General features: G+C 47.9%; 9 protein-coding genes across 9 annotated transcripts; 5 read left to right on the top strand and 4 right to left on the bottom strand.

Annotated features, from left to right (window-relative positions):
- Positions 1 to 503: 503 nt before the first annotated feature.
- Positions 504 to 2,280, top strand: GGS23DRAFT_594754 (fructosyl amino acid oxidase; the record flags this gene model as incomplete). Its single annotated transcript, XM_051518213.1, has 7 exons — positions 504 to 785; positions 852 to 1,010; positions 1,090 to 1,199; positions 1,279 to 1,438; positions 1,499 to 1,605; positions 1,678 to 1,986; positions 2,079 to 2,280. 7 exons carry the CDS (start codon positions 504 to 506, stop codon positions 2,278 to 2,280), a joined length of 1,329 nt encoding a protein of 442 aa, XP_051373919.1.
- A 1,103-nt stretch (positions 2,281 to 3,383) lies between these two features.
- Positions 3,384 to 5,950, top strand: GGS23DRAFT_414792 (proline-specific permease). Its single transcript, XM_051513707.1, has one exon. The coding sequence runs from the start codon at positions 3,969 to 3,971 to the stop codon at positions 5,616 to 5,618; it is 1,650 nt and encodes a 549-aa protein (XP_051373918.1). The 5' UTR covers positions 3,384 to 3,968; the 3' UTR covers positions 5,619 to 5,950.
- Positions 5,951 to 6,073: 123 nt separating this feature from the next.
- GGS23DRAFT_414840 (uncharacterized protein) lies at positions 6,074 to 6,857 on the bottom strand. Its single transcript, XM_051513708.1, has 3 exons — positions 6,600 to 6,857; positions 6,273 to 6,550; positions 6,074 to 6,190 (listed from the first exon to the last, which is right to left on the bottom strand). The coding sequence occupies exons 1-3, from the start codon at positions 6,756 to 6,758 to the stop codon at positions 6,169 to 6,171; spliced, it is 459 nt and encodes a 152-aa protein (XP_051373917.1). The 5' UTR covers positions 6,759 to 6,857; the 3' UTR covers positions 6,074 to 6,168.
- A 717-nt stretch (positions 6,858 to 7,574) lies between these two features.
- On the top strand, positions 7,575 to 8,249 carry GGS23DRAFT_603839 (glycosyl hydrolase; the record flags this gene model as incomplete). Its single annotated transcript, XM_051519524.1, has 1 exon — positions 7,575 to 8,249. The coding sequence occupies one exon, from the start codon at positions 7,575 to 7,577 to the stop codon at positions 8,247 to 8,249; it is 675 nt and encodes a 224-aa protein (XP_051373916.1).
- Positions 8,250 to 9,111: 862 nt separating this feature from the next.
- Positions 9,112 to 11,850, top strand: GGS23DRAFT_618175 (glycoside hydrolase family 36 protein; the record flags this gene model as incomplete). Its single annotated transcript, XM_051520918.1, has 3 exons — positions 9,112 to 9,193; positions 9,265 to 9,871; positions 9,946 to 11,850. The coding sequence occupies 3 exons, from the start codon at positions 9,112 to 9,114 to the stop codon at positions 11,498 to 11,500; spliced, it is 2,244 nt and encodes a 747-aa protein (XP_051373915.1). The 3' UTR covers positions 11,501 to 11,850.
- GGS23DRAFT_603837 (amidase signature enzyme) lies at positions 11,851 to 13,682 on the bottom strand (the record flags this gene model as incomplete). Its single annotated transcript, XM_051519523.1, has 5 exons — positions 11,851 to 12,020; positions 12,086 to 12,242; positions 12,305 to 13,137; positions 13,218 to 13,407; positions 13,461 to 13,682. The coding sequence occupies 5 exons, from the start codon at positions 13,680 to 13,682 to the stop codon at positions 11,851 to 11,853; spliced, it is 1,572 nt and encodes a 523-aa protein (XP_051373914.1).
- Positions 13,683 to 14,390: 708 nt separating this feature from the next.
- Positions 14,391 to 16,442, bottom strand: GGS23DRAFT_558143 (major facilitator superfamily domain-containing protein). The gene is made up of 7 exons (XM_051515742.1): positions 16,156 to 16,442; positions 15,907 to 16,082; positions 15,654 to 15,853; positions 15,238 to 15,595; positions 15,109 to 15,174; positions 14,996 to 15,049; positions 14,391 to 14,938 (listed from the first exon to the last, which is right to left on the bottom strand). The coding sequence occupies exons 1-7, from the start codon at positions 16,225 to 16,227 to the stop codon at positions 14,620 to 14,622; spliced, it is 1,245 nt and encodes a 414-aa protein (XP_051373913.1). The 5' UTR covers positions 16,228 to 16,442; the 3' UTR covers positions 14,391 to 14,619.
- Positions 16,443 to 22,707: 6,265 nt separating this feature from the next.
- GGS23DRAFT_414398 (uncharacterized protein) lies at positions 22,708 to 23,974 on the bottom strand. Its single transcript, XM_051513706.1, has 4 exons — positions 23,797 to 23,974; positions 23,102 to 23,497; positions 22,942 to 23,018; positions 22,708 to 22,878 (listed from the first exon to the last, which is right to left on the bottom strand). Exons 2-4 carry the CDS (start codon positions 23,470 to 23,472, stop codon positions 22,829 to 22,831), a joined length of 498 nt encoding a protein of 165 aa, XP_051373912.1. The 5' UTR covers positions 23,473 to 23,497; positions 23,797 to 23,974; the 3' UTR covers positions 22,708 to 22,828.
- A 389-nt stretch (positions 23,975 to 24,363) lies between these two features.
- On the top strand, positions 24,364 to 27,047 carry GGS23DRAFT_558135 (tryptophan synthase beta subunit-like PLP-dependent enzyme). Its single transcript, XM_051515741.1, has 8 exons — positions 24,364 to 24,503; positions 24,592 to 25,036; positions 25,100 to 25,292; positions 25,348 to 25,471; positions 25,525 to 25,615; positions 25,673 to 25,733; positions 25,790 to 26,150; positions 26,248 to 27,047. Exons 2-8 carry the CDS (start codon positions 24,850 to 24,852, stop codon positions 26,845 to 26,847), a joined length of 1,617 nt encoding a protein of 538 aa, XP_051373911.1. The 5' UTR covers positions 24,364 to 24,503; positions 24,592 to 24,849; the 3' UTR covers positions 26,848 to 27,047.
- The last annotated feature ends 162 nt before the right edge of the window (positions 27,048 to 27,209 follow it).

Genomic DNA, 27,209 nt, shown 5'->3' with positions numbered 1-27,209 from the left:
GAGAGAGAGAGACCGACTGATAAGAACAAGAATACTAAGATAAGCACACTACGAAGGCTGAACCTACTTGGGCGATGATAGCAGTCCGGAATTGAGGTTTGACGGGGCTAGTCGCGAGCGTTCATACCGAAATCCCATACGGATAGTCGACTATTCTCCCTCTATCGCCGATGTCCCACACTCTCTCCACTGGACAGTCAAATACACCAGCGAATCCTTGCAGCCGGAAGTAAGCTATTAGCAAATCGTCGTCGCCACGCGCCATCCAGAGCTACTCCTGTAGACTCTGACTCTCCGAGCCCCAGCGAACAGTGAGTCGACCTCGACATCATGCCATTCGGCGTTGACAGATAAATGCGACTTCGCTCCTTCGATATACTAGCTGGGTCGTATAAATATCGTTCTCTCGAAAGAACGAAGCGGATGAGAGAAGTAAACCTCGTTGGTTAGCAAGCTAGAGATTTTGGGGAGACGGACAACCGATTCCAATGCTCGAAACAAATATGGCTCCTAATCGCGTGACGACGAAGGTGATCGTCGTCGGCGGTGGCGGCACCGTCGGTTCCTCAACCGCCCTGCACCTCGTTCGTTCCGGGTACACTCCTTCGAACATCACCGTCCTCGATACGTATCCCATTCCCTCGGCGCAGTCTGCCGGCAATGATCTTAACAAGATCATGGGGATCCGCCTTCGGAACAAAGTCGACTTGCAACTGAGCTTAGAGGCTAGAGATATGTGGAACAATGATGGGCTGTTCAAGCCTTTCTTCCATAATACCGGCCGAGTAAGAAAATTGGTGGAATGAAAGCGCCTAGATCTTGGTCAGCTATTTGAGGCTAATGCGCACCAGCTCGACTGCCACAGCACAGTCCAAGGCATCGCGTCTCTCCGCCGGCAATACCAGGAGCTACTTGATGCCGATGCCGGTCTAGAAAAGACGAATGACTGGTTGGATAGCGAGGACGAGATATTGGCTAAGATGCCACTTCTCCAGCGAAACCAAATTCAGGTAAAAATAACTCGTGCCTACAGCCCCCACCACCAAAGCAAAAAAGAAGCCGGACGGGCGCTCACAGTGAAAGACTTAGGGGTGGAAGGCCATATTTAGCAGAGACGGTGGCTGGCTGGCCGCGGGCAAGGCGATCAACGCGATCGGTGAGGTACTACGCGATCAAGGTGTTAAGTTTGGATTCGAGGGGTGAGTGGTAAATTTTCGATGGCCCTGAAGAGTCATGGGCGAGCTGGAGCGACTTTTGCTGATTTGAAACCGGGACCAGTGCCGGATCTTTCAAGCACCCCCTCCTCGGAGAGGACGGAACGACCTGCATCGGCGTCGAGACGGTGGATGGGACTAAGTACTACGCCGACAAGGTCGTTTTGGCTACTGGAGCCTGGAGCCCGGCTTTAGTAGACCTGGACGGCCAGTGCTGCTCCAAGGTCAGTCAGCTCTAATGTAGACGTGGTTCCGCTACGACGACGCTGACCGTGCCACGGCAGGCCTGGGTTTACGCCATGATCCAATTATCGCCCGAAGAAGCGGCGGAGTATAAGGACACGCCCGTCGTATATAACGGCGATATCGGCTTCTTCTTCGAGCCCAACGAGTGCGTGCCCTGGGCTTGGCCTTGCTAGGACACAATGTGCCACGGTGACGAATGTTAACGATGATATCCTAGAGACGGGATCATCAAGATCTGCGACGAGTTCCCGGGTTTCACTCGCTTCAAGCAGCACCAGCCCTACGGTGCTGGGAGTCCCAAGACCATATCCGTCCCGCGATCCCACGCGAAGCACCCCACCGACACATATCCAGACGCGTCAGAAACGTCGATCCGGCGGGCCATCGCAACGTTCCTCCCGAACTTCACACACAAGGAGCTCTTCAACCGAGCCCTGTGCTGGTGCACGGATACTGCAGACGCGGCGCTGCTTATCTGTGAGCACCCGAAGTGGAAGAACTTCATTCTCGCCACGGGCGACAGCGGGTAAGAAAACCCTGTATTGGTGGTACCTGACCTGGTTGTCGTCTCTATTTCACCTACACGTATTCGGAGAGCCGCTGACAATGGATCTATAGGCACACCTTCAAGCTGCTGCCCAACATTGGAAAGCATGTCGTCGAGTTGATCGAGGGAAACCTGGCTCAGGACCTCGCACACGCGTGGCGATGGCGGCCGGGAGGCGACGCCCTCAAGTCGAGGCGTGCGGCGCCGGCTAAGGACCTAGCGGATATGCCAGGATGGGACCACGACGATGAGTCGTCCAAAGCGAGGATATAATGTAGGAAACCGTGAGGAGACATAAGGTTCTCAAAGGGGAGACGAAGCGTGCATCCATAAACGAATTTATGATGAGGCAAAATAAGTAAAATATCCCCCCCCAGAACCATTACTATCGTTATACATAGATAAGTACATTTTCCACACAAGGTCCGCGGTCCAGTCAATGTTATGGGCTCGCCTGCACGACATAACCGTTTCGCGCTTCCATCTGCGATCTTCGTGCCACGGGGAAGAACATTTCGTCCCCATGCACCCCACCTACGATGCGAACATTTACGATACCGACGTACCACTATTCGAAGAGTCGCAGTCGACCCTAGAACCGCAATTTTCTCATAGGTACCTACATATTTGCAGGGAATGAGTATGAAGACTCATGGTACCGACTTGGGATTGATTCAGCATACAGAATAGACAACCAACTCAAGGGACATGAGAGCGCTGAAGCTCATGCTGGCAATTGGCCTAGGAGAATCCGTTTATGGAGGGTTGGGTTATCCAACCTGACACCGTGATCTAAGAAGCTTAGGCGCATCTTGTATTATTAGTTGACAAAGACGCGCAGCAGCCTACACGGATCTAACCTTCCGACAGTCTGCACCTCCTTTGCCCAAGGTACCAACACCTTGTCCCGCATTCTAGGTGATAGTAGGGAGTAGGGTTGGGCGTACCGAAAGTTGTTATCGGCTTAGGTATACCCAGCGTGCCGCTTCGGCGGCGTCGGGCTACAACGTGATACACGCTTCCTAGAAGGAAGGGATTGACTCTAAGCAGACGGGGGCGTTTTATAAATTCCCATCGTTAGTCTTCCTCCTACGCGAAGGGTATCTGATAGTTTGGGTGAGCACATTGTAGGTAGGGATATTGCTTGGGACGGGCAAATAAACACCCAGGGGTGACGATGCCCCAGCACTGTTTATACCGCCACAGCTGGAGAATGCCGACCCCAGGAATTTACCCCAGAACTTGGCGCTATATTGGCCGGACTTGGGGAGGAAAATAAGATTCCTAGGTTGGGGAATTCGGAGCACTCCGGTAAGGGGCTCTCGACCACATAATTCGTGAAACGAGCACCTAAGATCGACTATGGAGGGTTAGCAAGCTGAGCAACTAAACTCTCTACGGAACACCCGAGAAATAGAAACAATCCCCCCAAAAGAAAAGATAAAGATAAGATTGAGATGGCTTAGGCGGCCCAAAGTCAGCATTTCTCTGTCCCTTCAACTTACATATATCGGCTACTTGTTGCTTTAAAATACATCAACTTGTGCTCGTTTTCTATCACATAAGAAATCACTTAATATCCAGGATTATTCGCCATCCCTATGCAATATGCGGCTCGCTGTTTGGAGGATTCGTTTTCGCTGCGACGGTCGTTAGACTGATGTCTATTAGATGGTGGGCATTTACTTGTGCAATCGCTGTGCAGCGATAGGTACCTCGTAACGTAGCATCGCATCAGTTCACCTCTCAGATAAGGCAACGGAAATCCCGCCGGGATAGCATGGGGTGCGAGAGGATGTGATACACATATATATGCATACACCTTTGCCCTGGACGAAGAATGGGGGACGATACACGTGGAAAACATCGTCGGTGGTTATTTGCCTCTATCAACACTGTTTTTTTCTTAACCCCCCCCCCTCTGCCAAGGAACCGATATCACAAAAGCAAGATTCGCAAATATGGGGGACATTGAAGGAGGGCGAAGGGACGAGATCAAGGCGGGTCCTCCTGATAATCAGGAGGATGCGATCGGTGATCTGAAAGTAGAGCGGGACAATCGTCATGTCGGCACGCTCAACCGTGGGCTCAAATCTCGACATATCCAATTCATGGCCTTGTCGGGGGCTATTGGGACTGGTCTCTTCGTCGGCAGCGGTCAGGTCATATCGCTTGCCGGTCCACTCTCCGCCTTCCTTGCGTATCTGATTACGGCAGCCAACGTCTACTGTGTCGTCCAAAGCCTCGGTGAAATGGCAACTTACCTTCCTTTACCCGGCGCCGTCCCAGTATATGCGTCGAGATACGTCGACGAGGCATTGGGATTTGTTCTCGGCTGGAACTATTGGTACCAGCTGGCGATCGGTTGTCCGCTCGAAGTGACCGTGTCGGTTGTAATCGTCGACTACTGGCCGAATGATATCCCCGATGTTGCACTGATCACTGTCTTCTTTTTCGCCATGGTTATCACCAACTGCCTCCCCGTACGTATGTACGGTGAAGCGGAGTTTGCCTTTGGCGCTGTCAAACTTACCACAATCGTGGGGTTGATCATCCTGATGTTCATTATCACGCTTGGCGGGACTCCTAGCGGCGAGAAGATCGGATTTAAATACTGGATCGACCCAGGGCCGATGAACGAGTACCTGGCGGCTGGGTCGCTGGGACGGTTCCTCGCGTTCTGGAAGGTGTTTATCCAGGCGACGTTCTCATACGGGGGCAGTGAGCTCGTAGCTACTGCTGCCGGAGAAGCGGAGAACCCCCGGGTATCGATTCCTAAGGCAATCCGCCGTGTCTTCTGGAGAATCGCGCTGTTCTACGTGCTGGCTATATTCTTAGTAACCCTGTGTGTGTCCTCGCAGGATGGTCGTCTCCTTGAGGCCATCAAGACATCAGCTCCCGGCGCAGCCTCTTCGCCCTTCGTCATTGCCATTGAAAATGGCGGGATACATGTCTTGCCTTCCATCATCAACGCAGTTGTCCTCTCTTCTGCCTGGTCTGCTGGGAACTCGTTCTTCTATTCTTCAACACGAGTGTTATACGCCGCCGCGCTTGATGGGAAGGCGCCTAAGCTCCTCAAGTACGAGAAATGGGGAGTCCCGTACGCCTGCGTTGGCGCAACCACGGTGCTTAGCTTCTTGTGTTATATGAATGTGAACAACAGCGGCGAGCAGGTCTTCTTCTGGTTCTCAAACATCTCGGCTGTCTCAACACTTATCGTGTGGGCGGCTATCTGTGTCACCTACCTTCGCTTCTACCATGGCCTCCGCTACAACGGTATCTCGCGTGATACGCTTCCCTATAAGTCTCCTCTGCAGCCGTACCTCGCGTACTTCGCCGTTTGCTTTTGTCTTACTGTTGCGCTCTTCAACGGATACGACGCCTTCTTCCCGGGCAAGTTCAGCGCCAAGACGTTTATACCGCCGTACATCAATATTCCGATATTCCTTAGTTTGTTCCTGGGGTACAAGCTGATTAAGAGGACGAGTTTCGTCAAGCTAAGCGAAATGGACCTGTGGAGCGGCAAGGCAGAGATCGATCGTTTGGAAGGAACATGGCCGGAGGTGAAGCCAAGAAATTTCTTGGAAAGGCTTTGGTTCTGGATCGCGTGAAAAGGGTTGACGAGCGCGGACCAGGTTTCGACTATGCTACCTATGGCTTCTTGAAGCTTTTGGGGGTTCCTTGGTAATGAGGACTGCCCCACTCTGTTCTAATAGGGGCGGTTGTATCGATAGCCTGGGTTACTTAATATGCCAGGATAGACTATATCGTTGAACCTATACGTGTTTGCCAGGGCAAATAGAAGTACGTGTGCATTACATACTTAGATTAAACCTCGAGCTGGCTAGGTACATGGTATCGTCAACACTTATTAGGCCTACGGGATAGTGGAAGCACCCGACAGTCGTTAACATCGTACTTAGAAACACACCTGGTAGATATGTAAAGATCCGACACATGTAACATCTCATAAGTTGGCTACGATGACCGCGCCAACGAATAGGGGGTTAGAACTGATAGCACCCGTCTTCATCTGCATGGCGGCCCCGGATGAGCTCGGCTCGGCTTGAATGACCGTTGTTATTGCCACGGGTAAGGTTGAGATAGGAGTTGCAACACCGCTGGCGAAGAGAACACCGGAAAGCCTGGGATTTGCGCCACTTAAGGCCAGCGTTGCTGGTGGCTGAAAATGCGTTGGTATAAGCCGCAGGAAAATGGTCTTGAGCAGGAATCGCTGCGTCTATTAGGGTAATTTTCGGGCTTACACAAGCGATATGCCTTCCTCCTCGTCATACCTTCGCTGTTTCTCTCCCGGGATCTCCGATTTCTGTCTCTCCAGGTCTCGAACGTCGAGCCAGGCCGACAAGACCAGTATAATGGAGAAAAGGGACATCAGGATGCCGAGCCAGCGGGGCGCTATTCTCGAGTTCCCATCGTTGTTTGTAATACTGTCATTCATAGAAGCAGCGAGAGAGGCTACGAAGGCGAGGACGACGTTCAAAAAGAGAATCGTAAATAGTATACACTTAGTCCATTTATTCGCCTAGATGACATTAGTTATGCTGTCCAAACTGATGGCCAACTATACGTACCAGTCTCGACTGATTGGGTAGTAGGTATAAAAGAAGCGCCTCTAATACCACGGAAACTAGCACACTAAACCCGGAACTGAGAAGCAGCAGATTTTCGGATGGCTGATGTAACACGAGAAGCTCGTTCAATAGCCGGAATGTAGTATTACTCCTCCACATCGTGGCTTATTTTTCTCCGGCAGTAGAGCGATTACACAAATGAGGGACGACCGTGTAGAATAGGCTGGGGGAGGGGGGAGGCAAATGTGGTTGTATTATCTTGGATGAACTCGAAAGTTGTTAGCTTGTTGGGCTAATGGATTTGAGTTGAGCAGAGTAGGAAGATATAATATACCACTCTTAGATTAAGACGGTATTGTCAATATATTTGCATATTTCCAGGCACTTCAGGACGCCCAATGTATAAGGATTCGCACTGAAGGCTGGCATGGGCCTTCATTTCATTACAATAACCAATTGACAAATTAATGGCTGCACTTTGCTGACATACCTGCCATTTCCGTCGGGAACTGGCAAGGGGGAACCGGTGGTCTAGGTGCTTGGCACATTGGGCGTTAATATATGTCTATTTTCCGATAAGTGGATTTGCGCAGCCTCAGATGCGGGAATGGTAGGTGGTACATAATATTCACTGATTTGAGAACAGGATTGAACGATAGAATATGATTATCTTGTGGGGTTGCCGTTGAAGCCTGTTCAGGGATATTCGGATGTCCTATTCCCGTAAGGCTCGATACCACCCACGCTGTAGGAACAAGGCATTGCCAACTATTATGTGCCTACCCATTTTCGTACCCACCCTCAGTCACCAGTATTACTATACGTATCGCGCTCGCCACGAGGCAACGGATATGACCGTTACCCCCTCCTGTGAGCTGAGCGAAGGTGGTTATTCCTTTGTTTATGGTCTTCGTTTTTGTCTTCGCGTTCTCGCTTCCACCAGAACGCTCTTGTTGTTCCACTCACTTTATCCCCATGGCATCCAGCGAGAAATTTGCGGTGCTCATCTTTAGTAAGACGGCGGGGTACAGACACGAATCGATTGCTGCAGGGATAGAAGCAATCCAACGACTCGGCACGTCTTCAGGGGCATTTACAGTCGACGCATCGGAAGACGCTTTCCTGATCAATGCCGAAAACCTATCCCGATATGCTGTCGTTATATTCCTGCAAACTAGTGGCAATTTCCTCGACGGGGAGCAGCTGGCTGGGCTGCAGGCCTATGTGAGGAGTGGAGGAGGTTTCGTTGGGATTCACTGTGCCGCTGCTGCCATGGAGCGGGAGCCCTGGTACGGTGAGCTCATCGGTGCCGTTTTTACGGACCACCCGGAGCCACAAGCTGGAGTTGTAGATGTTGAGAGCAGAGACCATACTATCGTCTCCGGTCTACCGGAGAATTGGGAGTGGTATGACGAGTGGTATAACTTCAGCAAAAACCCACGTGCAAAGGTAACCGTGTTATTGTCCATCGATGAGACTACTTATCAGGGAGGCAAGTTGGGTGACGATCACCCCTTGGCATGGTGCCGGGAATTTGACGGAGGACGTTCTTTTTACACTTCGCTTGGCCACTTTCGCGATGCATATAAGGACAGAAGATTTATGAGCCACATTTTGAATGGCATCCTATGGGCAGGAAGCAGGACATAGCCTGGGGCTGTTTTTCTGTTATCGAATGATAGGTTAAACAGGGAAAACGACCAAACCCAATGCTCACCGTCATTCCTCCTCTCCCCCCCCCTCGCACCCACTTCTCATTCTAGCTGGATCTCTACCAGCATCAATGAGACGTTTGTGCAGTTTCTTGAGCCGTCTGTGCAGAGAGGTTCCATCCTTTGCCACGTTAGCAATGGGAATCCGATGTTAGCTTGCGGGCCTATTCTCGGAACCCTTTCTCACTCTAAAAAAAAGGTCAAAGCCCCGGACTGATGCCATTACGGTAGCCTCTCTGGTGACTTTCGCCCACTGGTATATGAGTGTGAAATAAGCCACGTCTGTATCACCATCATGTCCTTTAGGAGGTGGCGATGAATGCGGGGTAGCTGAGGAGTCTGGATGCCTAACATCTTAGGCATGCGGGGTCCAAATTGGGGCATCCATTTTGAATATGGGAACGTCGTATCCACCGTTCACACTACCAAGTTCACGCTACCAAGTTGCAAGGGCAGGCATTGGAGTTGCCTTATTGATTTTACGTGCAGACTAGCCACTCGTATACTGCTCGTTGTTTTCCATTTCTCCTCACGAGACCTCTCGCAACACGTGTGCCTACTACTGTGGACCGTGCAGAAAGCATTGAAAAAGGCCTAACGGGGGAAGCTTTTTCACTGAGGTGCGTCGTGTAGGTATTTGAAAAAAAAAACGCGGCGAAATTACTCCTGTTCTGACCTAGATGCCAACCATTTGAGCCAAACCAGAAATATCAAAAGTCACAGTAACCCTAGAGGAGGGACTGGAAGAGGACCTGGGGACTTGTCCTTACCATCGTGCTTTTCTTCGAGCATTGGAAAAGATGAAAGCCCAAAAGGCCTTCACCACTAATGTGTTGAGGTGTTCGTTCCCCTTGTTAGGACTTTGCCACGGCAATGTGAATTGTGAGCCCTATCAAGACCCTGAAGCCACTACTTTAGTTGGTAGTAGATACATCAAGTGGCTGACTGTTTAGGGATTGCCGTGGGCGATGGACCCTCCTTTTCCCTATCCTCCTCCAATATATCCTACCAGTTCCATGTTGATCCGATGACCCTGGATTTGATCCATGACCACTGGGGCGCCTACGCAGCTGAGCCAGTCCCAGATTTCAATGGGGTTATATCTGGATGGGGCGGCCCGTATACTTATCGTCGACGTGAATTTCCGGATCTTGGCCGAGGAGATTTCAGAGTACCCGCGATTCACATCCAGCATGTTGACGGGGACACTGTATCCGCGTTCTCTTATACCGGATATAATATCGCCCCCGGGAAGCCTTCTATCCCGGGCCTTCCGGCTACCTATGGTAGTGAGGACGACGTTTCAACGCTCATCATACATTTGTACGATACCGTCTCTGATGTATCCGCCGATTTGTACTACTCCATATTCCCCCGGTATAACGCGGTCGCGCGTAGTTTCCGCGTGACGAACAATGGGAGCCACAATATAACGGTGATGAGGGCAAGCAGCTGGAGCATCGATATGCCCAACGAGGAGCTAGAATTGATTGATCTCTATGGGGACTGGGCAGCCGAGAACCGTGTGAATCGCCGACCGGTTGTGTACGGAGAGCAAGGGTAAGCCAATTTTTCTTTCTGGTTGTCCTTAAAGGGGTACTCTGGGCTTTAATTGACGCTCGCTTTGCTCATAGTTTCCGCTCGTCGGCAGGCTATTCTTCGCAATTCCACAACCCCTTCCTGGCCTTAGCTCATCCGAGCACCACAGAGTCACATGGTCCGGCAACGGGATACTCTCTAGTGTACAGTGGCTCCTTTTCCGCCGATATAGAGCGCTGGTCGACCGGTTGGGTTCGGGTTCTCCTCGGTCTCAACCCCCTCCACCTCTCCTGGATTCTCCCCCCAGGTGAGACGTTTAGTTCCCCCGAAGTAGTTTCCGTGCATTCGGAACAAGGGCTCGGCGGCATGTCTCGGTCCTTCCATTCCTTGTATAGAAACCACTTGTCCCGATCCGAGTACACATTCAAACCCAGACCCCCGTTGTTGAACTCGTGGGAGGGAGTTCACTTTGATTTTGACCAATCGTCGATGATCAAGTTGGCCCAAGATGCTGCCGGCCTTGGGTGCACCCTGTTTGTTAACGATGATGGGTGGTTTGGCACAAACTATCCCCGCGACAATGCCACTCTGGGGCTGGGCGACTGGACTCCAAATCCAGCTAAATTTCCGGATGGCCTAGGTCCTTTCGTTAACCAGGTGCAAAACATTGTCGTTCGGAATTCTTCGGCGCGTATTCAGTTCGGATTGTGGGTTGAGCCAGAGATGGTTAACCCGCAGTCGGATCTCTATAAGGAACACCCGGATTGGTGTTTGCATATGGGGAGGCATAACCGCACCCTACAGCGCGACCAACTGGTGTTAAACGTGGGACTCCCGGAAGTTCAAGATTATATCATCTCAGTGATGGAGGAAATACTCAATTCTGCGCCCGTGCAATACATCAAATGGGACAACAACCGCGGCATGCATGAGATGCCATCGCCATCCGGAAGCCACGCATACATGCTGGGTTTATATAATGTCATAGACAATCTCACTACTGCACATCCAGATATCCTATGGGAAGGTTGCGCCTCCGGAGGAGCGAGGTTTGACCCTGGTTTACTTCACTATTGGCCCCAAAGTTGGACAAGCGACAACACGGACGGTCTGGAGCGTTTACAAATCCAATTTGGGACATCCTACCCGTATCCTCCCTCATCGATGGGCTGCCATGTCAGTGCCATTCCCAATCACCAGACTGGTCGGATTACCCCTCTAGCATTTCGCGCAGCGGTCGCCTCGATGTGTGGATCATTTGGCTTAGAGCTCGACCCCTCTACCCTTCAGCAAGAGGAAATTGACGCTCTCCCAGTAATAATTGCGCGACAGCAGCAGATAAACCCCATTGTGATCAATGGCGATTTCTACCGACTGGCGCTCCCAGACAAATCCAACTGGCCGGCAGCAATGTTTGTCTCGCCCGGGGCAGACTCCGCCGTCCTGTTTGCATTCCAGATTCGCTCCTCTCTGAAACCACTCCCGGCTCCTTTGAAATTCCAAGGCTTGGACCCAAATGCGAAGTATAGAGTCAGCGATGGAACCTGGGAGCGGAGTTGGTCGGGCTCGACGTTGATGAATACGGGACTCGGCCTTGATTGGCCGCACTCTGACTATCAAAGCTTCATCCTGACGATCGACAGAGAATAGTTGGTGTTATATCAGAGTATGTTGTGTAGAACGCAAGCCCATACTATATTCTAGGACTTTGGGAACATAGGCTTATAAGGACTACCTGGCGGAATAGAGATGTGGACGATTGCGTTTGCTGTCCGGTAGGTATGCCCGTATTGCTTTCTGGTTAAGACGAGTAAGATGATTTGATTATGTAGGTATCTGGCCTAATCCAGTCGTTGGGAAAACTTCATGCGAGTGTAATTTTGGCTCGGCACTCCTTAGCATTATTCCTTCGTAATTCCACTTACAACTGGCTTCCCTAGCCTTGTAGCAATAATACTATCTCTCCAGGGATAGACGAGAGGCAATCATTGTAGGTATTTTCAAAACGTCTTCCAGTCATATGCTTTTTCCCACGCAGCCGCAACCTTGAGGCAGTCAACGTCCGAGTACTTGCGTCCGACGATTTGCATTGCCGTAGGGAGTCGTATACTCGGATCTTCCCGAGCGGGGACGAGACCGACGGGTAAGGAAAGGGCCGGGTGCCCAGAATCTTATCGCATTAATCCTTGGACCACGCAGCAGATAGTTGGGACATTAATTGTAACAACGACTTACTATTAAAGGGACAGGTATTGGCAATTAGACCAACAGTCCTAGCCAGGAACTTGAGAGGTCCTTCTTCTGACCCGATTTTCGGTAGTTGAGGCGGTGGGTACGGCAACGTTGGCATTACCAACACATCGAACTTATCCAGGGCTTTGTCATAGGCGTCCTGCAACAGTCGTTAGCTTGCCCGTATAGATATCGCCATGCTATTCGTATATCAATACCCACACTAGTTGCTTTTAGCAGATTCATGACCTGCCCGTGCAATTTCGCACCATATGTCTCCTGAACCCATAGATAGCTTATATAGACATTCGATGCCCCTGGGCCAAGGGCATCGAACTGGCGCTGAGTTAGTCGCGAGCCGACCAACTCGGCTCTGTCCGTCATGTAAAGTTGCTTCCTTCCGTCCATGTCTCCAAGTAGGGATTGGCGAGCTCCCGCTAAAGGAAGACCGCAAGTCCAGAGCAAAGGTGCCCCCTTATGTAAAGGCACTGACGCAGGTTCTACGGTCGCCCCAAGCGTCTTGAGGCCCTCGATAGCCGATTTGACAGACGCAACAACGTTAGGGTCCTGTCCCGGGATCTCAAAACTTTCGTTCAGCACCCCAACCTTAATACCTTGCAGCATCTTGAACCTTTCTCTCGAAGTTACCTCGTCAACATGGGTGACAAATTTTAGCCGGTCTCCCTGGAGACCTAAAGCCGACTGGCGATCATCCCAACCATCCGGCCCCGCGATCGCCTCCAGAAATAGGGCCGTATCGCGCACAGTTCTTGCCATCGGCCCGACATGGTCAATGGTCGCATCGAGACTGAGAATTCCAGTATATGGTACCAGTCCCCAGGTTGGCTTGAGGCCGATGACCCCACATGACGAAGCAGGGATCCGAATACTGCCGCCCTGGTCACAACCAAAGGCTAAGTCAACAGATCCGGTTGCAACAAGGCGTCCCGAGCCACTGCTTGAACCGCCCGCACTATAACCCTTTGCATATGGGTTATGAACCTGTCCTGTTACTGCCGTTGCAGACATCCCCTCAAGGCAAGAATTCTCACATGCTAGGTGGATTAGAAGAGCATCTTAGTATTATATTACACACAAAATAGGAACAAGTACGAAACTTTATGGTGTGGCCTACCAGCTTTGCCGACAATTGTTGCGCCAGCGTCTAAAACCCTTGTGACAACGGTAGCATCGACCTCCGGAACCCATTCTACCATGGCTGTACCGTTCGTGCAGCGCACGCCAGCCAGTGCCATGTTATCTTTGAGAGCTACCGTCTTGCCATGTAATAGGTTGCTCGAGGGGCTTGTGCATTTAACCGTCACCTGCAGGCTTCAGCGGCATAGGTCTCAACCGAGAACAACGCGGCATTTCGTACCTTAATTGCCCACGCACCCGACTCCGCGTCCTCGGGAATATGGATATCTGCTCTGGGATACCTGGATAAGTCGGGGCGTGGGAGGACGTTCCTGGCATCCGGCAGGCTTGCGATGGCGTCGTCCAGGCCAGAAATGAGTGTCGTATAGTCTTCAAGGTCTGATTCGGAAAGTTTGAGGCCGGCCTTTGCTAAGACCGGCAGCAATTGCTCCTTCGTAACCATCTCGTGCGAGACTTCGAGTTGAATAACTGACTGAGGTATGAGCCGTGCTATACATGCGGGAGAGGGGTTCCTTTATGTATTTTATGTTGATAGGGGCTACGATAGAGGCTGCCGTGGACCAATGAATGGCAGATGCTCTAGGCGACGTTATCTCTTGGCCTCCGCGACGTCGAACCGCCACGCGTGGGGTACAGTTGAAGAAGGAGGGTGAAGCTGCACCAGTATCCTGGGTCCTTTCGGAGTGAGCAAATTAAGATTGATCCCAAGCATTGCTGTGCCGAAAATGAGCTGTAGCCACTAGTGATCGGCGGTGCAGACAGGGAAAATTAGGGGGAGTACGGGATGATCGACCATCGAGATATTCTGCACATAAGGTTGGCAGGAGAGCAGCGAAGACTTTAGACTCACGTCCCAAGCGCAGGTAGGCAGTCACTGTGTTATCTAGTTGTGGCAACATTGAGGTATAGACTAAACGTACTTGGACTTCGCCGTAATCGCGTCAATACTGAGATCCAAAAGGCCAGGGGTAGGAATGTTGTTTGATAACGGTGGTTCTTGTACCATGCGAATACATGGCAATGCATATTGTGATACCTTTCGCAGTATAAAAGTAGGTATCTTCTAAAGGACGAGGTTATCTTGCGAGAGACGCTGGACGGAGTTTGAACGTAGGGGATATTGGTTCACAAATATGGACTTGAGAATAACACAGAGTCGAAGACCTTGATTATGGAGGAGTTTTAGCAGTATCCGGTGAATTTATTTACCGCAGAAAATCCCCCAAGTCTAGGGAGCGAAGTATGAGTTTCCTGCAACAGTGCCATCTATTAATTTGTAATGCACGATCGTTCAATTCTCATCGCATTAACAGTCTCAGCATATCGCCAACATTACTTCATTGTACTTGAGTGTCAGTTTCTGAGTCGCCATAAGTTGCCTATTGAGTAGTTGAGCTCTTGTTCTTGGCGGCGTACTCTCTCCGTCCCTCTTCCTTGAGCTTTTCGTCGTCGGGACGTGCGAGCTCGACCTGGGGCATCATAAACCACGCAATGATAAACGCGAAGGCCGCTAATGAAGCGCCCACAAGGAATATTACTCTAAAGCCAGACCGATACGCAGGCACAAGAATAGAACGTATTCTCTGAGCTTCATCGACTGGGAGGGAAGACAAATAGGACTGCGGGTTGCTCAGGAGATCCCGGAATGTTTCATCGTCGAAACTGATCCTCGAAAGCGAGCTTGAAATAATGTTGTTCCTGGACAGGGCGTTAGTAGATCGAGCGCACGTTTCCGCGTCCTCCAGAACCACTCACAGGACGGTACCACAGATAGCCAAACCGAATGTGCCGCCGAGATTTCGAACAAAACTGGAGCATCATGTTAGCCGCCGAAGGGCGTGTGGGAATGACATTATAGGAGGCCTGACTTGCGAAAGGACGTAACAACGGCCATATCTCGCCTATCCACGCCAGCCTGGCAAGCAATTAAAGCACTAAATGTCAACGGTTAATCATATTCCGCCCTCTTAAACTGCAAAGACAACCGGAGAACTCACGGTTGCAGCGTGTTGCCAACGCCCACCCCAATGATTATCGCGTACCCAATCTGCTTCCCGAGACCGGAATGTTCGTCAAGAGTTGACATCAAACCAAGCCCAACAGCCCAGCAGATCCAGCCAAATAAGATACATTCGCGATACCTCCCAACCCAGTGTACAATTAGACCAGAAAGCGTGCTGCTGAATGTCTGAACCAAAGTAATTGGCAACAGCATGGCGCCAGCTTTCGTTGCTGAATAGCCGTAGGCGAGTTGGTAGAAGGTGGGAATGTAGTAAACTTGTACCACGAAATTCCAGCCGTTGATAGCCATGGTAATGCAAGCACCATTAACGATCCTAGACTTGAAAATGTGCACTGCTCTAAATGTTAGCTGTTGCCATGTCTCGATTCTTGATTCCGCGGGAGTGCTCACGAGGTACTAGGGGATACCTTGGCCCGCGCCACTGCCACAGAACGAAGGCGATCGAAAGCAGAAATCCGATCACTAAAGTGGTTATGACAGCAGTCGACTGCCAGGGATATTCAGATCCACCCCACGTCAAGCCTAGCATAAAGACAGACATTCCGGCCAAAACGAGGGCAATACCAACGAAGTCGACAGCATTAAGTTTCCTGGGATATCTTTCAGCAAGAGAGTGTACCGACAACGAGCACGTCTTTCTTACACCTTCCAATCCCCCTGGACCTTCTTCAGCGGCATGATGAATATCACACAACAGGTGGTCAATGCCGTTAGGGGTAAGTTAAGGCGGAAGATCCATCGCCAGGAATCATGGGATATAGAGGAGAGGGCACCGCCAATGACTGGCCCTATTCCGTTCGCTAGAGCTACGACCGCACCCTAAGACGAGAGGTGAGCGACAAAAGAGCGGGATGAATTACCAATTGAATCGTTGTCCAAGATATAAACATACCAGAATTCCTTGGTACTTCCCGCGTTGGCGTAGGGGAACAATATCCGAAACAATGAGCTGGGCGACGGTCATCAACCCACCGCCTCCAATGCCGGTGAAGCAACGAAAAACGATCAACTGCGTGGCCGTCTGCGCAAGCGACGCTGCCAACGACCCGATGAAGAATATGGCCAGGCCCGTAAGAAGGATTACCTTGCGGGACCAGATATCGGATAGACGTCCATTGTAACAAGGGGATATGCTTGGAATAGGTTCAATTTAACTAATAATTCTATAGGGGGTCTCTTAGGTCCTTATCTTCTTCTAAGTTCCGCGTTCCCTTCTCGTCCTAATATAATCCCGGAAGTATCCTTGTACCTTTATACCTTTATACCTTAATACCGAGGCTATCCGAAGCTTATTTAGGACTTTCCTTAGTAGGTCGCCGAGGTAACGGCTTTAATGCCCGATATTATTCTCCTAACCTTTATAGCCTAATTTATTAGCGTAGGGTTCCATCCCCGTATAATATTATCTCCCTTTTTCGGAGGAGCTCGTTCCTAAGCGTAATACCTAGGCCCGATGGTTAGTAGGTTTATTAAGGTTTTATAGGTGGAATAACTTAACGGCTCCCTTCGCTCCTTCGGTAGTAAAGTATTCCTATGGTTCCTAAGTCTAGTAGCGCTTAGCCGGCTAGCCTTATTACTTTACTAGGTATCTAACGACTTCTCCGGTCCTCGCGGAATCTAGTACCTTATCTACCTCGTAATCTTTTGCTTCGATCGGGGCTACTTCCCGTAGGACCTAGTTAGGGTTAGGTAATTCCTAATTACTAGCGCGGTAGGATTCGATAAAGGATACGTAAAAGGTATTATAAATACGCTAGCCTTTCGGGAGTATTAAAGTTACGGCGGTAAGGAAAACGACCTTTTAAATTTTAAAGGAACCGAGTATCTTCTTATCTATTTTCTTTATAGGGCGTTTGGTTTTAATATTACGGGCGTTTAATATAACGAGCTATCCGACTTTTAAAGGAGGTTCTTCCTTTCGGCGTTTATTTACTTATCCTTTTATCCGTTACCGTACCTTTTTTAAATACTACTTAACCTCGTTATATACCCGAGTTATTTAGTAAGTATAAAAGTTACTTCCTGGATTCTTAGGAGTACCTAAAGGAGGGTTATATATTATTAGGTACTACCTATAGTTAGCGTAGAAGGGTAATATACCGATAGCTATTAAAGCGGTATTATTATAAGTAAATTCGGTAGTAAGTAGTAAGCTTTCCTAGTCGCTTATTTCGTAGTTTACGAAGGCGCGTAGGTATGCTTTTAAGATTTAGTTAAGTCTCTTTATTTATTTATCCGTTTAAGGATAAAAGGCGGTACTTATTTTAGGCTTAACGCCGAGGAGCTTTAAGACGTCCTTCCATATATAGGAGGTAAATCGCGAGTCTCGGTCGGAGATAATATCTAAGGGGATCCTATATAGCCGCTAATAACTACGTATAAAGATAGGTATTAGGTCTTCGGCCTTTTTACCGTTCTTCTTTAACGGGATAAAGTACGTTATCTTAGTAAAGGGATCTATAATAACCTAGATAAAATCGTAGCCGTTAGATATTAATAAGTCCGTAATAAAATCTATCGCGATCGTTTATTATGGTTAATAATATAATTCCATAAGCTATAGTAATCCGAACGGGGTATATCGGGGTACCTTATTTTATTAATACTCGCGGTATCCTCTAACGAATTCCTTAATTATTACTTCCAGGTTAAGTTACTAGAAGTTACGAGTAATAAGTTCTATGGTTTTATCTATACCTATATATCCCGTTACTTTAATATCGTATTTCGATTTAATTACTTTTTATTATAAGTCCTTAGGTATTTAGAGACGGTTTCGTTAATAGAGAAGGCCTTCCTAGAGCTTTATCTTTTTACCGAGTAATTTAGCTAGCTAGGCTTAATATTCTAGGTCTTATATAGCCGCCGTTTTAACCTACTTAACGAACTCTAGGGTCTAAGCGGGTATTAGGATATTACTTAGTCGTACGTTAGAGAATATTACCGTAGGTAAGCCTGAATTTTTTAAAAAATGTTTTTCCTATAGGACCGTCGCTATCGGCTAGTCCTTAGCTTTTCCTTTTTTAGGGCGATATTATAGTAATCTAAATAGAATATCGGCCTTTTTATTTTACTTTCCTAAGCGATAGTATATTATAAAGTAATACGAGGAGAGTTATTAGGCTTAGCGGGCTTAGCGTCGATTTAGTACTTTTACCGTAGTAAAGTACGTTAGGTTCTAATAGTCGGAGTATACTTCTATTTAATGCTAAGTACCTTCGAGATAGTATCGCTACTTCTCGAATGCGTCGACGATTACTAGTAGTTCCTTATTATATATCTTATAATTTATTTCCGCTAGGGTAAGTCGTCGTAAGGAAAAGGCTATTAGTCTTAGTTTCCCTTTATTATCCTTTTATAAAAAGACCGCGGAAATAACGAAATCTAAGGCGTCGGCTTCGATAATTAGGACTCGGTTAGGGTCGAAATATATAAGTACCGGGGCCTTTATAAAGGTTTCTTTTAATTCTTAGAAGGCCTTTTCTATCTCGATTTCTTATTTCCATAGCTTACGGTCTCTTTTATTAGCGCTAATAATTAGCCTAGCTATGCCCGAAAAATTACGTATAAATTTACGGTAAAAGTTAGCGAACCTAATAAAGCTCTATAAGTCTTTAAGTATAGCTAGGATACGCTAATCGAGGATAGCTTTTATTTTATCTTTAGATATAGTAATACCTCTAGGACTTATATTATATCCTAAGAATTTAACTTCCTATATTCGTTAGGTATATTTCTTTAGGGCTACCGCTAAATAGTTCTCTATAAGTCGTTTTAAGACTTCTTTAATTAGTTTGTTATATTCCTTTAGCGTATCGGTATAAATTAGGATATTATTTAGGTAAGCGATAACCCCGGCGTCTAAGAGGTCGCGGAAGATATGGTTTATTATGGCCTAGAAGGTAGCGGGGGCGTTAATTAATCCCATAGGTATAACTATATATTCGTATAGCCTATATCGCGTTCTAAAGGCGGTTTTCTATTTATTACCCTCCTTAATCCGTACCATATGGAACCTAGATTTTAAATTAATCTTAGTAAACTACCGCGCCGTTTAGAATAGGTTCTATAGTTCGTTAATTAGCGGAATCGGATATCGGACGGATATTATAATCTTATTTAGCCCCCGGTAGTCCGCTACCGGTCTTAAGGTACCCGGGTCCTTTTTATTTATAAACATTATAAATACGCCGCAGGAGGCCTTGGATTTTCGGATTCTTTTCATGGCTATTATTTCGTCGAGCTAGGGTTTTAAGGCGTTTAGCTATCGTCCGCTTATGGCATATAAAGGTCCCTACGGGGAAGTAGTTCCCGGTCGGAGCTTAATAGCGTAGTCCTACGGTTACCGATTAGGGAATCGTTATCCGGCTTCTTTAGTTATAATAAGAACGAAGTCGCGAAATTATTCCGGTACTTATACTAAAGCCTTTGCTTCTCGTACGGTTCCTACGCGAGCTATTCGTAGGCGATAATCCTAGCATCGTAATAAGTTAAAGTATAGCCGTCCGTTTATAAATAACCTTTAGGAGGGGTATTCCTCTATTTATTATTAGGATAAGATAGCGTCGACCTCTTCGTTTAATTTACTAATTTCCTAAGCGATACGGTAAATATACTCGTAGTTACGGAGCTTTATTTTATTTATATATTAGAATCCTTCCGACGAGATTTCGAAGCCGTCGAATCTTATTAGGGTCCTAGCCCTAAAGCGTTAATTAATAAGAAGGCGTAATTATTCGACTTTAGCGGCGTTAATTAAAGGTACCTTATTACCGGTATTTAGGAGGACTCGTAAGGGGTATTCTTTTCCCTAATAATTTATTTATATCGTATGAATAAGCCGTTTATTTAACCTTAGTTCGTTTAGGTTACGCTAGGAGACTCGTAGTTTCTTCGCCGTTAGTACCGCTTTCGTTACTTCTAGCGTTCCGGGCCGTTTAATAGCCGTAATCTTTACGTTATCTTTTTCGCCCCTTTCTTCCGTTAACGCTTACGAAGGGGCATTTAAAAATCCCGTTTTTCATCGGAGTCGGATAGCTCTATAATACGGGAAAGAGTTTCCTTTTATCGTATAATAATATCGATCCTAGCCCTTTTATTAAATAATAACTTAGGCTTCTTTCTTCTTCTTTTTCCCGATAAGACTTTCTTAAGTAGCGCCGGTAAATCCCGTCCTTCTAAGTCCTTTTTTACGAAGTAAGCTAGGGTTTAGTAATTATCCCTTCCGTATCTTTAGCAGGCCTTCTTATCCTTTTTCCGTTAATCGATAGCGGCTTAATTAATCCTAGCTAAAGCTTCCTTATTACCTATTTATCGTAAGTCCTTAACCGGTACGGGTTTCTTATTATCCTTTTCCTTACGTTTATTTATCGGTTAGCTTAAGCGGGAGCGAGTCTTTTTTACGGAATACCGCTATTACTAGTCCGCTTTCGTATACTCCTTCTACGAAGCGGACCTTTCTTTTCCCGAAATCCCTAGGTTAGTTATTATATTTTCGTAGATTTAGCCGGCTTCCTTAATTACTTTAAGGAAGGCTTTATCGTTTTCGGGGATACTACTTAGTCGTAAGTAAACTAGCTTAGTTATTTCGTCGGGTAAGGTACGGGTAATATAATTCTAGAAGGTAATTCCGGACTATTAAACGATATCGTTAAGGTTTATTAGCTCGGTAAGGTACTAAGAGATATCTCCTTAATACTTTAGTTCCTATATCTTCTTAAAGTTACGATATCGTTCGGCGGGGTCTTTAAACCGTTTTTAAAGTACTTAGGAATATCCCGCTTAAGTATCGACGATTATTAACCTTTCTACCTAGGCTAGTCGTTATTAATACTAGAGCTAGGCTTTTTCGGTAAGTATCGATCCTACTTAGTTAATCTTCTAGACGTCCCGGGTAAAACTTTCTTTATAAGTTTCGAGGTAGGATTTAACCTTAATTTATTAGGGTCGGAACTTAGCTAAGTCCTTACCGTTATAGGCCGTAGGTTTAATAAGGTATATTAGATTAATCGTTACCGTAATACTTCGTCGATTATTTATAGCTTTAGTTTAGGCCTTAATTATACGTTCCTCGGCCGGATCGAAAGATTCCTACGGTTCTTTAAAGGCGCCGGACGGGCGTCGCGGCCTTTACGGGTCCCCGGATTCTAAGTTATCCGAATCGTCGGAATCCTTTAGGTCCCTTAAGGTATTCCGCGGGATCCGTAAGGGTTACGGTAGTCCTTACCCGGCTCCTCTTAATATAAAGGCGCTTATCGCGGCGTCCTAGAAACGGGCTCTTACGCGCGCGGCGGTACGTTTAGCCGCGGCGTCCTAGAATACGCCGTCGGAAATGATCTCCCTTATTTTAACCTCGCTACTAATATATCTCCCGGTAAATACTATCGTAGTACGGGTACCCGGCGCGGGAGTAGGCGTTCTTATCCTTTAGCTAGCTCCTACGATAATAAACTTAATATTCGTTAACTTATTACTTAATCGCCGTTATTAATATTCCTTAATTAAATTAGCCGCGTAAGCCTTAAGGTCGTCCTTAATTAGCTAGGTTTTTTCCTTTATAGTTCCGGGGGTAAGGTATTCTTTACTAAGGATTTCGTTAATCTATCCGTCCTTCTACGTAGCCTAGGAGCTAACGTCCGTTACTAACTTATTATATTTCTCGCGTAATTAAGTTAAGGCTCGTTAATTTTATAGTACGGCGTTTCGAAGTTAGTTTATTACGGCCGTTCGTATTTTATCCTGCCGGGTAAACTTAGCTACGGTTTCCTATACGTTCTAGGCGAAGTAGGTGCTTTATTTTACGACCTATTTCTAGAACTCGTAGATCTATATCTTCGTAGTTCGGATACCGGTAACTTATATTACCGTAGCGGTTTAGTAAAGCTATCGTAATTATTTATATTATTCCTTTAGGATCGTATTTTATCGGTATCCTACGTCGACTTAGTTAGTTAATATTACTAGGCTTTAATATACCTATCCTATTTACTTATATAAATCTACGATCTATTACGGGGGATCGCGTATAACTACTCCTAAGTTCGCGATTTCCGGAGTATCCGTTATAACTACTTCGTATTCTTAGGGTTAGTATACGACGAGGGATTTATTAGTTTATTCGGAGGTTAGCTCCGGTTAAGGCGCCGGGGTAGTTCGTTCGGCGTCCTTTACCTTTAACTCCGTTATTACGGCCTTTAGTTTATTAATCGTAACTACTATCTAAGCTACCTCCGCTATAAAGATCGGCGCTACCCCCGAACCGGTTAATCGCGGAAGTAGGAGAGCCTATGGTTCTAATTCTTTAGTAAAGGGTCGAGGTTAATCCGGTAGTAATGATACCGGGGTAGCGGCTTTGGCGTATAACGCCGGCTTAGGCGTAGGCTTTTCTTATTACTAACTTATAATAAAGTTATAAGGGTAAGAGTAGTATAAAATTATTTATAACAAGGGGATATACTTAAAATAGGTTTAATTTAACTAATAATTCTATAGGAGGTCTCTTAGGTCCTTATCTTCTTCCAAGTTCCGCGTTTCCTTTTCGTCTTAATATAATCCCGGAAGTACTCTTATACCTTTATACCTTTATACCTTAATACCGAGGCTATCCGAAGCTTATCTAGGACTTTCCTTAGCAGGTCGCCGAGGTAACGGCCTTAATGCCCGATATTATCCTCCTAACCTTTATGGCCTGATCTATTGGCGCAGGGTTCCATCCCCGTGTGACATCCATAGAGAAGCTGGCCAACAGTGGAGGTGCTGACAAGGGAAAGAACAGTCTTTAGTAACACTCCCCTCGCATACCAGTAAGCAGCTTAAGTGACAGGGGATGGCATACTCACATGAAGTACCCGCTGGCTATCCAGGATGCTTGGTTGCTTGCCTCCAGCGCGTCGCTGATGATGTATAAGCTTGCGGCTAGTGTGGTTTGATCCATGAGGGCGACGAGGTCGACGCTAGCGCAGGCAAGGAATATCTCCCAACCAGTTAGTACACCTAGGCTTGGTAGCAGGTTGATCCCCTTATATCCCCGCACACTTACAGTGACGACTGTCTTGACGGGGACATAGTTTGTCTGTTCGTTGAATACATGGACCTCAGGCTTGCTTCGTTCGACCCCTTCTATGTTCATCGGAGCCGGCTCGCTGTTAATATGATCGGCACACACAATTGTCTTGTGGTGGGAGCGTTGTTCATCTGCATTTTGCCCCATGGCTAGGTGAAGTACTTTAGAAGCTCTGGGACCTAGACTTTGTCAGCGGGAGGAGAGTCGATCAGGAAAGGGCGGTGGTAAAAATCTGGGACTGCGCAAGTGACCAAAAGAAACACAAACGAGATGTCCTATATGTAAACCTCTTGGATGAAAGGAGAGAGAATCCCTGGTTGATCCGCTATTGTAACATACATACATGGCTTGGCTATGACTCTGGTGGAGGCCATGGATGGATTGACAGGGAGTCTCTAGTGTATCATAATAATAACTTGCTCAAAAGATAGGTCCAAACCCTTTCCTTCGAATCAAGCAGAAGCCTCTAACCTAGCACGTGTCCCGAGGAGGAATTGCCTCGCCGCAAAGCATGGGGACAGATGAGAAGATTCCCCAGGGGTTGATTATCGGTGAAGGCAAAACAACGGACAGGATCGAGAAGGCTACGACGCGGGACCCTTGATCGGCGCAATAAAACCGCCAAAACGGACGCTTCAGATGCAGGGGAACATGAAAATAATGTATTCGCCATGCTTAACTGGACAGTGGGACAAGGAGAAAAATATTGATGACTTACAAGCTGACGCTGAGGCAGTTTCCGTCACAAGCCTTCTTCTGCGTATGTGAGGTGACCAAGCTTGCAGGTGAGCGGGTTGTCAAGCCGCAAGATGGACCCCTATATACAGAGAAACGTAGCGGTCTCCACGCACGTCAGATGTGACCAGGAAGGAGATTGTCTGCCCGATTGGTCGGAAACGACCTCAATATCGCGCCGATCCCTGCAACGTCGTCGGTACCCCTGACGGGCCTCCCAGCCCATGTGACGGAAGCCGAGACGGTCCAGTAGGGCGGGTACGCGGTAAGATTTATCTGAAGCTTAACTTTTCCCCACGAACAGGCCATCGGATAATATTGCATGTGGTCCCTTTATGGAATATGTGTCTCTGAATACTTCCCAGGCGCCGATATTTCCGGAACGTCGATCTGCAACAAGCCAAGACCCTTGAGGGAGATTCTCCTGGTTGGCGAGGAAGAGAGTAGATTAGTCCACATTCTTCTTGGCCTGAACCCATTACTCAAGAGAAATGTCTAGGGAATGGGATCCTGACTTAGTAATTTGTTCAGAGAAAAACTGCAAGGCGGCTTGAGCATACGAAAGCGGCTAAATAGTATCGCGACAATATTGCAGATATTGGATCCGGGTGGCAGGATTCCTTGCAACCAAGCCCACGAGACGGGTCACACATAGGTACATACACAGACATACCGATAAATGTGCGAGTGAATAGTATATAATCCCCAAGACTCCTCTGGCAGAAAAGATCGAGTTACTAGATACCTAGATGACACCGGGACAAGATCACATACACATGCACTGTCACGATGCCGAATCCCCTCAACGTCTACAAGGGTCCAAACTCCGTGAGGAGTTACTTCAACCCAGATTCCGCCCCCCCATTACCTTTAGTAGAGATTCCGGACAAGCTCAACCCATACCGACAGGATGGCGTGCGGATATACGCTAAGATGATGACAATGCACCCGGCCAACAACGTGAAGGCCATGCCAGGTACGCATACTTTGAGGAAGTTCTTCTGGCTGATGGGAATGCCATGCTGACAGGTCTGGTTAGCGTTGAATTTACTAGAGAAGGGCGTGGTGCCGGGAAAAACAAACACTGTCATTGAGTACAGCTCAGGCTCTACGGTCATATCCATGTCCCTCATCTCGCGGGTATTCCATGACATCTCGGACGTCCGCGCATTCTTGAGCAATAAGACCAGCTTGGCTAAGCTGCGGCTGATGCAATTCTTTGGTCTCGACATGTAACCCACCTTCATCGTCATTCCGTTAGAATATAGTTGATTAACTTGACGCCAGCACTCTCTTTGGCGGGCCATCCCAACCGGAACCCACGGACGCGCGAGGTGGCATCAGGGCGGCCCAGAAGATGGCAGAAGATAGCAAGTCAACGATCAACCCGAACCAGTACGAGAACGACGATGTAGGGGGGATTCCTGCAGTAGCCTCGACGAGACACGAGCTAATCTCGAACAGAACTGGAGGTCACATATTAGATGGACGGGCCCGCAAATCATGAGACAGCTTCCCGAAATAAATCTAATCTGTGCTGGCATGGGCACATCAGGTGGGTGACTCGAGGCATGGGGGTTACCTTGGACACTGACAGCTTGACACCATATAGGAACTATGACAGGCCTAGGCACCTTTTTCAAAGGGGCCAAGCCCTCGGTCTTCCGCCTAGGGTATGGATTCAGTCAACCTCATGAACATAGAGAAGCAAAATGTTAACAGCTCACAGAGTTTGCACCGCCGCGGGTGACCGAGTCCCCGGCCCTCGTTCGTTTGCCCTTCTATCTCCTGTCGAGTTTCCTTGGAAGGCAGCAGTCGACCACATTGAGGAGGTCGGGTCTCATGACTCCTTTTCCTTATCGTTGACCTTGTGTCGAGAGGGTATTATCTGTGGCCCTTCGTCCGGATTCAACCTTCGCGGCCTATTCCAGTTCATCGAGACGTACAAGACGGCGGGAAAATTGGGAACTATTGCTGGGGCAGACGGCGAGATTCACTGTGTCTTCCTCTGCTGCGACCTTCCGTACCAATACATCGACGAATATTTCGACAAGCTAGGGCCAGAGTACTTCCCGTCCATATCAAATAAGGTACGTGTTGATGTATTGGACTGAGAGTGGGTCGGAACATCCCAAGAGAACCCCCCATCACCGATCTCTTCTAGAGCGATCTAACACATGACACAAGGAATTGAGCAAAGTTGATCTTTACCGATACGACGACGCGTGGGAGAAAGAGGCAGCGGTCATCATCCTTCAATATTTCAATGTAAACCCGACTTGGGCCCGAGGGGAGCTGCTACGAACATCACAGCTCGCGATTGGAGGAACTAATGCCGGCGTGTTGGCACTGAAGGACGGAAAGACAATCGTTGACCTCCGAAACCGTGTTAATTTTGAGAAATTCAACATCCCTGGCTCTGTCAGCCTGCCGCTTGTGGAGCCATCGAGCCCGAGCCCATTCGCACAACCAGCCGTGTTGGAGGCTTTGTGGCTCAAGTTAGAAGATTCCTTCACCGCTATACAGGACGGTAAGCTCTCTGAGATGAGGGGCAAGCAGATTCTCGTTCTCTGTTACGACGGCGATAGTTCTCGGGTGGCTACCAGCATACTTCGAGCGAAGGGCTACGAGGCCGACAGCGTGCGGGGTGGATTTATGGCATTATGTGCCTCTGGCCTGGATATAATGCCACTCACAGATGACCATGTGGTTGCTGGGAGACAAGGGACGGCGGTTGGAATCACAACAGCGCCTAAGATCGAGCTTGTTACGCCCTCTCATATGTAAAGAATTGTAATGGAGGTTACACTATAGCAATATCAAGATCGAAGGGAAACGGGCGGGGCCATCGCAACGCGCTATTCATAACGATTCAAGGGAGTTCTGTTACGTAGTCGAGTGGCGTGAATCGAGCGACAGAAATGGAGTACGGCTCTAAGAGAGAGGAAGCTTCTATATACTTAGTAATATAAGCATTGTTACAGCTGCAGGCCGTTTTTACGATATATATGGAGATCTGCGAAGGTTCAGAAGGCTTATCTTGAAGCTATTATTTAGAGACCTTCGTAGGTGTGTGCGTTTTAGCTAGCTCACTTTCTGTAATTCTATAACACTGGCAAGTAAGTAATTATGTCACGTAGAGGTAGCTC

This window comes from Durotheca rogersii, assembly GCF_024521655.1.
Source record: "Durotheca rogersii strain YMJ 92031201 chromosome Unknown GGS23scaffold_5, whole genome shotgun sequence".
NCBI lineage: Eukaryota > Fungi > Ascomycota > Sordariomycetes > Xylariales > Xylariaceae > Durotheca > Durotheca rogersii.
Note: the sequence above shows the minus strand (reverse complement) of the source record. Positions and strands in the feature narration are given on the sequence as shown.